Source organism: Rhinatrema bivittatum, chromosome 2, assembly GCF_901001135.1.
Source record: "Rhinatrema bivittatum chromosome 2, aRhiBiv1.1, whole genome shotgun sequence".
Classification (NCBI taxonomy): domain Eukaryota; kingdom Metazoa; phylum Chordata; class Amphibia; order Gymnophiona; family Rhinatrematidae; genus Rhinatrema; species Rhinatrema bivittatum.
Genome location: NC_042616.1, coordinates 413145932 through 413158043, shown reverse-complemented (window position 1 = coordinate 413158043; position 12112 = coordinate 413145932). Strand labels below are relative to the sequence as shown.

The window sequence follows — 12112 nt, the reverse complement described above, 5'->3', positions numbered from 1 at the left end:
TTTGTATCTTTTATAAAGTTTAAAAGAAAATAAAGGTCAACAGGTGCATTTGCTTTGCTTTTAATCTCCCTGTTGCTGGTGGTAAAGGGAGCTGTCCCACTGCCTTCCTCCCTCTGGGCGTCTGCCGTGTGGTCGAAGTTAGGTCCTGACCATGCCGAAGGGGTGACTGTGCACCGCGTGTGAAGACAGCTCCACGCACCCTTCTCATTCTGGCTGCTGTTCTCATTGCCTCTGTGATGGAGAGGGCATATCGGGAGGGCTGCGGTGGCAGCTTTGAAGCAGCGCAACTCTGGTGGACCAAAGGCTGCGATGCGGGGGGCCAAGGATCTGTTCCCACTGAGCGTGGGAATGACAGCCGTATTGGACACACTCACTGCTAAGGAGAAAGCTGCGGAGGGGAGAGGGGAACTCTCGCTTGAGCTTTTTCCAGCTGAATTCAGCTCTGAGGAGGCCCAGGGAGCCCACAGGGGGCAGTCTGAGGAAGATCCTGATCCTGTAGAAGAGGATTCTGAGGGTACCTCTCCTTTTTCACCTGAGTTTTGCTGTTGCTGCACAAAGCCTTTTTGGACCACAAGGCCATGAAGCAGCCCTTTCCTAAGAGGAGGCTGACAGAACCTTCCCCCAGGAAGAAGTCCAGATTTTCGGGGACTTTGGGGGGGCTACTAGGATTTGGAGGGTCCTTGGTCCTTCTGGGTCAGGGGCCCTCATGGATGGTTCCTCGGAAGAGTCTGATCGAGGATTACCATCTGGGGATGGTTCTCCCGACTCTGATCCTTTTTGCTTACCGCAGGATCCGGAAGAGGATGTGGGGAAGGTCCCAGCGATGATGGAGGCTATCCCAAGGTGGTTTGCCTTTTTTTTGAAAGAGGAGCTCGGGCCCCTAATCCCACTGGTCCTAGCAGAGTTAGGGGTAGCGGTTCTGCAGGAGCAGGCCGACCTTGAGGAAGTTGTTCTGGTCATGACAGACTTGAGGGGCCCAGCCAGGACTTTCCCTTTTCACAGGTCAGTTAAAGAGCTGGTGGCCAAGGAGTGGGACACTCCAGAGACTAACCTTAAGGTTAGCAGGGCCAAGGATGGGCTTTATCCTTCGCCTGAAGACACTCTCTGGAGTTCTTGAGGTGCCAAAAGTGGATGCCTGTCTCGGCTGTCATAAAAAGAACCACCATTCCGGTAGCTGGCATGGCAGTTCTTAAGGATTTGCAAGACAGGAAGCTCGAGGTGCACCTCGGAGAAAAAGCTGATCGTACTGTGGCTGCGGATATTGGGGACCATTGTTCCTGGCCCCCCCCCCCCCCCAGGATGAGCAGGGGATGGGGCATTATTCCATTTATTTTGTGGTGCCAAAAAAGGAAGGAACCTTTTTTTGTCCAATTCTGGAATTAAATAATGTAAATGTAGCTCTCAAAGTTTCCTGTTTCCGGATAGAAATGCTGAGGTCCTTCATAGCAGCAGTGAGAAAGCGGGGAGTGTTTGGCTTTCTCTGGAGGTGTATCTTCACATAGAGATTCACCCAGATCATCAGACTTACCTCCAGTTTATGATCCTGGGGACAAAGTATGTAAAGACTTCCAAGTAGCTGCCCTGCAAATCTCTTGCGGCAATATCAGTTGGCATTCTGCCCAGGAGGCTGCCTTGGAATGGGTAGAACGAGCCCATTCTTACAGGTATTGATAATGGTCACTCCTACCTCCTAGCAATGCTCCACATCTCATCTGCCTTCGATACCATCAACCACAAAATACTATTAAAATTACTCACAGACGTCAGCATTACTGGAACAGCACTACTATACGTCCAAATTCTCATCCCCAACTCCCTAACTAAGGCCCTTAAGACATGGGATGTTCTCAGCTGGCAGTGTTTGGACCCAGGAGAATGGGAGCTCTCTGAGGAGGCAATGACTTTCTCGCAGATGGGGCATACTTTGGCACTATGGATTGGATGTCTGGGCCCTAGATGTTGACAGCTTTTGGTGAAAGTGTTCAAGTGATATTCAGTCCCACCCTGGTTAGGGAAGCTTTGGCACATCCCAGGAGTCTGGACTGATCTGGGTACATACAGGGAAAGGAAAATTGGTTCTTACTTGCTAATTTTTGTTCCTATAGTACTACAGATCAGGCCAGAAACCCCACCCAGTAGTGGAAAGATGTTTTGGAGAGTCCACTTGATCTATATATTTTTTTTCTTGAATAATTCTGAAGAATGGCACAAGTTTCTCATTAATGCTTTTCATTTTTTTTATAATTTTTTCTTTATTAAATTTTCCAATGTATTACCATTATAGACATAAAATAAGAAAAATGAGATGCAGATTTACAAATCAAAGCATGAAATAACTTAGGAAAGAGCAACTCTCTGCATACAAAAACCCATAATCATGGGGGAGAAAGGAAAATATGTGCACACTTTCACATAGTATACAACTATGAATATATGCATATATCCAAATAATAATAAAATAGGTGAGAGGTGTTGCAATGTTTTTCTAGTAGTCATTCTTCTTTATCCCAACTGGATTCTTATCTAATAAATGTCTCCAAGTGTAAAGGGTCAGAAAATCTAAACTTTTTCCCCCTGAAAAGTGATACAACAAAAACAAGGAAATTGTAAAAAAGAAAAATAAAGTTTGCTCCTCTAGCCAAAATCCTACCCTTCAGAGACCAGAAATGCCTCCAACGAGCTTGTGTAGCTTGGGAGACGTCAGGAAACACTTACACTTTCTGTCCACAAAATAAAGCATCCTTTATTCCTAAAGAAGTTTCTAAATACTTTATCTTTATCTTGTTCTAACAAGAAGGAAACGAAGAGAGCAGATTGATTGCTCCAGGAAGGTTGATACCCCTAAACTTGAGGATTCAACCATATCATTTGAGAGCTTATTTTTTCTCACCATTCTATTTGGAAAGTAAAAAAAATTTAGATATCTTCGGTATATTATCATCCTCATTTAATAATACTTCTCTTAAATGTTTAAACACTTCGTGTGGTGATAGCAACCGTGTTTGGGGAAAGTTAACCAAACACAAGTTTTTACAACGCATCATGTTTTCTATATTCTCAGTTTCATTATGTATAAGCAAGCTGTCCTTGATATGCATACATTCTGAATTCTATAATAACTGTACTTTAGAAGATAAAGCAACAAAATCATTCTCAAAACCAGCAATTTTCTTAGCCTGTTCATTAATTATAGGTCTATTAGAGTTAACTATAAGGACAAAGATGCATTCACTTGAGAAACATTAGAATCCAGCTTGGATATCATCCTCCATAAATCAATAAAAGTAACATTATTAGGAACATTAACAGGCTGCTAGAGCCGGTCTATTTCCACAGATGTAACTATTATCAACAGAAAGTAACTGGTTAGGTTTTAAATTTCTAGCCTATGGATGGCTATTAGGCTTTTCAAAGTCTACGCCTCCATCAGGCATTATATCCTGTACCTTACTGACATCAGAGGAGGAGATGACGACAGACCCCTACTGGGATTTAGGGAAGCTGAGAAAATAGCCCCCTCATCTTCATTTGGTGATCCAATCATGTGATTGTCCACAGAGCCTCTTAGATCATATGTAATGGGAGAAGAAGTTATAAGTTTTGCCTTCCTATTTTTCCCCATTTAAAAGGGAAAAGATGAGCAATCAAGCCCAGTCCACCAGTCTCAACCGGCCAAAGCCGCCCACCCTTTCGGTGACGTAGCGGCAGTGCACTGCCTGCCATGTGTTTTAAATTCAGCAGTCTCCTCAGTGACCTCACCCGTCACGCCTCCAGATGACAATAACCAACTCCAGTTGGTTCGGGCGTCAAGACAAGTTCTGCAAGCTGGTAAATTGTCCCAGCTGGAACCAGGAGACAGGAAATAGGGCAGCCCAACTCCTCTCACCTCCGATCGCCCCATTGTTTAATCCTTTTCAATAATTTTCAGATTGCATTATAGTTCTCAATTATAAATTTTTCTCTCTCCTCTGCTCATGCCAGGGAATATTAGTGTTGAATATTAGAAACCTTTTTGTCTATTTATGCTTGGGTATTTGGTAATACTGAGGAGCTGCAGGTGGTGCCCATGAAACTTTGTCTGCTGGAAGGGAGGCAAAACCAAGGAGTCTGGACTGATCTGTGGTAGTACAGAAATGAAAATTAGCAAGTAAGAACCAATTTTACTTTGAATTTAGACTCCACTTACATGCAGATGCAATTCCTTATACATTTTATTTATTTAACGCTTTTATATACTGATGTTAGTTTGCACATCCCATCGATTTACATTCACATTATTTGACTCTCCTTTTCTATTTTGTGGATTTACAATTGAGTCATGACACACTTTGGATGGGATAAGGTGCACAGTTACACAGATGAATAGCTTTTTGAATCTAGTGGATTGGCATCACTACTTGGGATGAATTGGTGACCACTCGGAAATGGCTTATTAGGACTGAACTACATAGCGTGACATCTTATATATTGCTCAAAAATGCCAGAATCTTAATCTGGAAGAATTTAGAGAATCCTCCTCTTGTTCCCAGAGTTGCACACAGATGGCTGTATCAGCTTGTTTTGCCAGACCTTTCTTTCATCCTTATCCCTTGGAACCTGGATCCCTACTTGGATCTGAACACTCAGGAACACGCATAGAATCCCCTCTTCACTTCAGAGGCTAGAAAAGGGGAAACCGACCTTCTCTTCCCTAAGCTTGGACGAGGCCTGTCGGAAACAAACAGCTCTCGGAACTATCTTTGACTCCTCCTGCTCCCCCCCCCCCCCCACCAAGAGACTTTCGGAGTCACTGTTTATACTCCCATTTACTGACCCATGCCTTGTGGGATGGGCCCAGCTGTTACTTGGAAGTGACAGGTCTTTTGGAAGCTTTCCTTGCTGAAATATTTCTTATCTGTGGGAAAAACTTAACCCTGAAGGCTTGGTACTAAAACAGTTTTTTCCTGGATGAACAGGCTATTTTTGGACCAGTATCAAGTTGGTTTTCTAAACATTTTTTTAGAACTGAGACCTTTAATATTTTCTGTTATGTTTCAGTGTGGTTTTTGATAGCCGGATACATGTATGTATTGATCCTGATAGATATCTCTGCCTCTTTTGACACTCAAGTCATATCTTTATCTCATTTGGAGTCCACTGGGATGCTGGGCCAGTGCTCAAGTGATTTCTCCTATCTCACAGGCTGAACGCAACAAGTACAGATTGCTAGGATGTATAAGCAGAACCAATCTGTATCTACTGGGGTACCGCAGCCCTATTTAATATCTGCCTTATGCCCCTTTGCAAGTCGCTTTCCAGATTAGGAGTTGGCTATTGAATTTGCGCAGACTATATTCAAGTTTTTTGTGCCTAAAACTTCAAACAAGCTCAACACATTTGCTTTTAATTTTGATTTATCTGTCTGCTGTTAAGCAATGGCTTTTTCATAACATACTTATTCTTAATACTTCAAAGACAGAGGTGATGGTTTTGAGACTCTTCCTGATGATCAGTGTTACATCCAGTTTCAAATTTGGTGCTGGTGAGTCCAATTTCTCTAGTCAAGAATCTGAGGCTAGAGTCCGATCTTTTAATGCAAAGACTATTTTTAAGACTTGCATGATGCGGTGGCTAAAATCTGTTGGGATCTGAAATTTCATACAAGTTAAGCAAGCTGGGGCTTTGACTACACTTGACTAATGTAACTCTTTATATGATGATCCCAAGGAGTGTGCTCTTTGTGGATTACAATTTGTGGAGAATGCAGCAGCATGGATCCTGACGAGTGCAAATATGAAAAACTGCATTGTTCAGTCATTGCACTGGCTCCATGTTGCACTTTTTTTAGAATTAAGTGCAAAGTCTCTATGCTGGTTCACAAGCTTCTAACGTACAGAATGTCCCCATTGGTATGTGTGACATTCCGCATTTACAATCCATCCTGAGCAATAAGGTGTGTCCCCGCGCTCACTCATACCAGAGTCCTGGTAGTATACCTTCTCTGCTACGGATCCAATTCGCTGGAATTCTCTTCCTGAAACATTACGTGCCATAGGTTTTTGAACCTGTTACTTAAGACTTGTTATATTCTCTTCCCTTTTGGTTGTGGGTTTTGCATTGACTTTTTTCAGGCTAGGAAGAGCAGAATCGCCTTCACATTTTCATCCTTAGTTTGTTTTGTCTTTTGTTTGTGTTTATATAATTTTTTTTTTCTTAACATGCTTGAACTGTGTAAAGGGAATTTTTTTAAAGTAAATTTCTTATACATTTAACAATGAGAAACTACAAGTTGAGTGTATTTTTCCATATACCTAACTCTCTTGAAGCTTAAATGTTTGATAGCTCCAGATATTTGAAAGAGGCAGACCTAAGCCATTCAAAATCAATGGCTAGATTATCAAAAGAGCTTGGTGTGTCACAAACACACTAGACACATGTATCTCTTTATGGTACATAAAGCATAGAAGGCAGTAATTTGGAATACTCTGAGAGCATGTTATACACTTGCAATATGTGTTGCAGGTCAGAAAGCAACAAATATGGCAGCATAAAATATGAGATACTCAGAGTAGTTGTCAGGATCAAAGGCTGATGTGCAAGAAAGCACAGTCAAGAGAGGCAGCAATTTCATCTTATGCTTGGGAAAACAGCTGAAAAGAGATCTCTGCTGTAACAGCAGATTGCTGGCTAGAACTCCAGGGGGATGTAAGGTTTGGAACTAAGCAAAGAGTCAACATGGTTCTCCTAAGGAAAGTCTTATCTTAGCCTTTTTTAAGAATTTTTTGAAGCTGTAAATAAACCATATAGATAGTTGCTACACTATATTTTGATTTTCGTAAGGCATTTGACAAAGTCCCCCATGAGAGACAACTCAGGAAATTGTGACGTGATGGGATGGGAGGCAGTGTCCTATTGTAGATGAGTAACTGGTTAAAAGACAGGAAACAGAGGGTAGGTCTAAATGGTCAGGTTCCCAAATGGAGAAAGGTTGTTGGCGTGCACAAGGGATTTGTACCGGGACCTGTGCTGGTTTAACATATTCATAAATAATCTGGAAACATAAGTGAGGTGATCAGATTTGCCGATAACACCAAATTATTCAAACAGTAGCAGATTGTTAGGAAGTGCAGAAGGACCTTGTGAGTAGGAGACTGAGCATCTGAATGGTAGATGAAAAATTTTTTTTTTTGTAACTCTTTATTTATGGACACACAAAATACAAAGAAAGCGAGAAAAAACAAAGCAATACTGTGAGAGTTCACTTGCAAAGTAAACAGATATTCAGTCCTCACAAAGGCATCTCAGAGTCCAATAAAACTTCCAAATGAGCTCATTTTTTCCTGGAGTATCATGAAGGAAATGGGACATTTTGTTCCATGATGGCAACTTCAGTAAGCTTAACAGATTATGTAAAAATATTGGACTCTACGAGATATTTTTGCAAGGTGGACAATTTAATGCGGTGAATTTCCCCTCTCCAAAGAAAAGAAGAAATGGAGCCATTCAATTGCTGAAAAACCCCCTTAGGAACAGGCCAAGGGAAGGTCTTGGAACAAATATAATAATTTGGGGAGCATTGTCATTTTTACCAGATACGCTGTACCCAACAATGACATTTATAGGTTGAATGTCTGGCCGAATAAAAGGTATAGTCCCTACTACTGGGATATATATCTCTGAGATCATAATGCTGCAAGATACTGTGAAGACTCCCAAGCAATGAGGGAATTGATCCTGCAGCACTTGATCTATCAGGAGAAGGATTAAAACATAAGTTCCAATCCCCACCCATAATAACATTCAAAGAAGAGAAGGTTTTGAGTTCAAGAAAAAGAGAAGCAAACTCTTCAGAGCCATATTTAGGTCCATAAACATTGATAAAATATATTTTCCATAGGGATCACCCTCAAGAATTACATACCGGCCCTCAAGATCCCGGAAGGACTTACTTATTTAATAACATACAGGTCCCCCGACGTTTGATATTATAAGAAGACGCAAAGACAGAACCCACCATCCTGTAGCCAATTTATCATGTTCAGCTTTAGACATACGAGTCTTTTGCAAAAATACTGCAAGATCCTTCTCCGCTTAATGGGATTAGAAAGACCCCAAACATTCAGTGAGACAATCTTGAAGCCTGAGTTAGACATAGCTTACCAGGACAATGGAAATAGGCCAGTCGCATGATTAAGTACACGAGACCCAGAAGAAGAGTACATGGAACTCGCATAGACAAAGTTAAATCAAAATTACAAATACATAATGAAAATAATGGCTGAGAGGGGATGTAATAGTTTTTTATAAACTTCTGTGAGCTGGGTGGCATGGGTAAGAAAGATTTACCCTTTCATATATTAACCAAGGGGACATTCCATGAAACTAACAGTCAAATTTTAAAACAAGTCATAGAAAGTTCTTTTTCACTCAGTGCACGATCAAGCTGTAGAATCTGTTGCCAGAGGATATGATGACTGCGACAAGCATAGTGGGGTTTAAAAGGTTTGGACAGATTCCTGGAGGAAAATTCCATAACCCATTATTAGCCAGGTAGACTAAAAGCTATTGCTATGCCTGGAGGGAGTAATAGGAACTGGATTTAGTTTATGGGATCTGCCAGGTACTTGTGACTTGGATTGGCCACTGTCTGAAATGATACTGGGCTGGATGGAGCTTGGACTGACCAGCATGGCAATTCTTGTGTTCTTATGTTCTAAAGTAGGTGGGACTGTTAGTTCTCCTGGTAAAACCAGCTATCTCAGGAACCAGTGTATGTAGTGTGATTGGTTTTGTTTTGTTTTTGTTTTTTTAAATTTATTTATTTTTATTTGGAATCTACCCCTCACCCACTCTTAACTTCCGATAACTTACTACATGTGAGATTAGGGACTCTACCTTGCACTATAGTCTTCTTTCTGGATGGCTATTTTATTCTTCCCACAGGAGCTGAACCGCACATGCCGAGCAATGCAGCAGAGGGTGTTGGAGCTCATCCCCCGCGTGTCCAATGAGCAGTTGACAGAGGAGCTGCTCATTGTGAATGACAACCTGAACAACGTCTTTCTCCGCCATGACAGGTACTAGGACTCCCAGCTTCTCCCAGTGTTGGTAGAAAAGCCAGGACACGTTTTTTCTCTCCTCCCAAAGGTTATTCATTCACTTTTTGCTTCTCTTTCCAGGTTTGAGAGGTTCCGCTCAGGACAAGCTATGCCAGCCGCTGCTCCCACCAAGGTATGGCACATCCACAGTGACGTGGAGAGTGCAGTCACCCCCTCTGCTTCCCCCATTCACCCTCACAAATCTAGCTTCTGATGGAGAAGGGTATGAAGGATTTTTCATACACTCTTGTGGCCCGTTACCAGTCGCGTCCATACCAAGAAGTGTAACTGCCTCCTGGCCTTCACCATGACTTTGAGGGGATTTGGATGGTGAGAGTACCCAGCAGTGCCTGAGACTGTGTCCCCGGTACACAAAGAATCTTCCTGGCAGCCGCAAAACTTCTAAGATTCAACCTGCAGGATTGTTTGACATAGCAGCATGGGAAGACAAAAAAAAGATACTATGGGCTGAATCTTTAGAAGCTTTTCCTGGTTTTAGGAATATTTTTCTCACTCTGACATTTCAAATGAGGCGATATGATGACGTACGTCACAGTTGTGTTGTGGAACTTTCAGGCATTGAGAGAGACACTGGTAGGAGCTGGGTGAGGCTGTTTCTAATTACAGAAAAAGGGCAGGGTCAGGCACATCTCCTTTATTGTAAACCTTCATGAACAATCCTGGAGCTTCTGGACTGGGTCCCATAACACTGGCAGTGTCTAGTACTACCATCCAAATGGATTACTGTAACAATATTGCCCTTTGGAGCAGACACATCCTAGAGCTTCTGATCTTCACAGATTTGATCTGGATGCTCTGGGGAATGACCTTACTAATGCCAACAATCGCATCCAGACTTCAATGCAGGTGCAATGTGACAGAGCAGAGCTGGGAAAGAGTAGAGAGCAGTGTTGGAGGTGATGTGCCTGGACCTCAGGTTAGAGAAATTGGGAACAGCACATAGCATGGACAGGTCCAACAGTTCTCCTAGTCTCATGGCAGCAGAATGCTGGGCAGGGAAAAAGCCAGAGTTGCCACATGGCCTGGGATGGAAGTGATCCAAAGCACAAGTATGCGAGCTGACAAAGACCGTAGAGGTAAAAAATTAAGAGAGATGCTGGTTCAGACAGTGTACAATCTGCTGCTGTGAGTGGCCACAGTCCCTATGGCCACTGCTCAGTGTGCCCTTTAACTATGGCGATCTCGAGTTTTACACATCCGACCACACAGAGAACGTTTACTCTATGAAGTTCCTCTGACTGTACATCATCCGGGGTGGTGTATATTAGTTGTCCATGCAAGAAATTATATGTGGGTAAAACGTCCAGAATGATTAAAACACGTATAATTGAACATCGATCGAATATTAATACTCATCGGGAACATGCCCCTTTAGAACACTGGGCTCAACACTCTTACTGTATCTGACCTTAAATTTTTTGTTATCGATGTGGTCCGCCCTCCTGAGCGGGGGGGGAGGGGGGTAATTACTCTGATATTTTAATAGAGGGAACAAAAATGGATCTCTTGGATACGGTCGTTCCTAATGGATTGAACTGTGATCTTGAGTGGAGTTTTTTTTTACTTGAGATTCGTCTCTTTTTTTTTTACCTGAGATTAGTCTGCTATGTTCTGATTGGCAACTTATTCCTGTGTTGTGATTGGTTGTTCTCATTCATGCCAAAATGATCTGAGCATTTAAATCTCTTACACTGTAAGACTGGTGCACTCCCTGTAAATTTCTACTCTTTTATACAGGTAAGGTATGTCCTGATAGACAAATTCAAACATAAGTGTTTGTTAAAGTCATTTCTGTGTCAGCTGCATCCCTGTATATCGTTGATCCAGTTTCCTTGAACTTGATATTTATAATTGTCTTTGCAGAATAATTGGTCTAACAGTGTTGTCGTCCCCCCCCCCCCCCGAAGCAGCCAGTTTGGCGAAACACTGGGTCCATGTCGGGGGGGGGGGGGGGCGGGCCCTGATCTTGAACTGGAATATTATAATTAACAGTGGAGTTGCCGTATAAATAAAAAAAAAAATATCTTTATGAAACTTTTTTGGATCAACAAAATGTCTGCACTTCTTGTGGTTCTACCGGGATGGAAGTGACGATGGGGCCCTGCCTTGCTAACCTTGGGCATTTTGTTTTCCAAGGTCCCAAGTGAGAACGAAGCCACAGCCCCTCTGGTCAGCCCGGGACCCCATACTCCAGTTGTGCAGTCAGAAGTTTCCAGCTTGTCGTCCCAGCTGGCGGGCATGCGTACGTATCGGGCAGGTTTTTGTAAGGGAGCATGAAATGGGTCAGGCACCCCCTGCTCTCTGGTGCTGTGTTGGAGAGGGGGCGTGCTGGTAGAGGCTTCATTACAAAGAGGGGTAACGATGCAAATTACCTTTTTCAGAACCAACTACAAAACAAACACAAGAAAAAAAAAAGTATTATTCAAAATTAATATAATCTTGTTTATATCAGTTAACGTCCTTGCTTAAACTGTGTCGGTAGCTGTGTAATTGCTTAAATCAAAACTGCTTTGTATTCAATGCTTCAAATGAAACACTTCTATCATTATTACTACAATTTTTATCATTTTTAAATGCTCTAGACTTAAGCAGTGCTGTACAGATGCACATAGTCTCTTATTTACTATCTCTGTTCCATGAAGCTTAATCTAGTCAAGACAAACATAAAATTGACTTTATGCTAGAATGAGTTTGTACCTGATGTACAAATGGATTTCACATCTTTGAAGATGAGCAAGCATCCATGGGACCTGACTTTTTTCAAGGTGCTTTCCCATAGAGACAGAGAACCCTACATAAATCAAGCCCTCCGTGTGTAAAGTGGGTGTCTATATATGTGTATACAGCAGGTCTATCCCACGTGGTTCCTTCTCTAGCATTCTGTCTGCTTCCATTTGGCTATGATTGTGAGCATCTTATGCCTGTGATCTGTGTTCCCTGGCAAGTGACCATTGTCTATGTCATCAGTTTATTCTTTTTGGAAATTAGGTGTAATTTGGTTTTGTACACTCTTG

At 42.2% G+C, this 12112-nt stretch overlaps 1 protein-coding gene across 4 annotated transcripts in view; it reads left to right on the top strand.

The window, feature by feature from the left end:
* Positions 1-12112, top strand: part of TOM1 (target of myb1 membrane trafficking protein) — a 148019-nt gene that overhangs the window by 78286 nt on the left and 57621 nt on the right. For all 4 annotated transcript variants that reach the window (XM_029590127.1, XM_029590126.1, XM_029590125.1 and 1 more), the window contains exons 8-10: positions 8923-9056; positions 9159-9210; positions 11235-11340. In XM_029590127.1, the coding sequence (XP_029445987.1) occupies positions 8923-9056; positions 9159-9210; positions 11235-11340 (292 nt within the window). The remainder of the gene's footprint in view (positions 1-8922; positions 9057-9158; positions 9211-11234; positions 11341-12112) is intronic.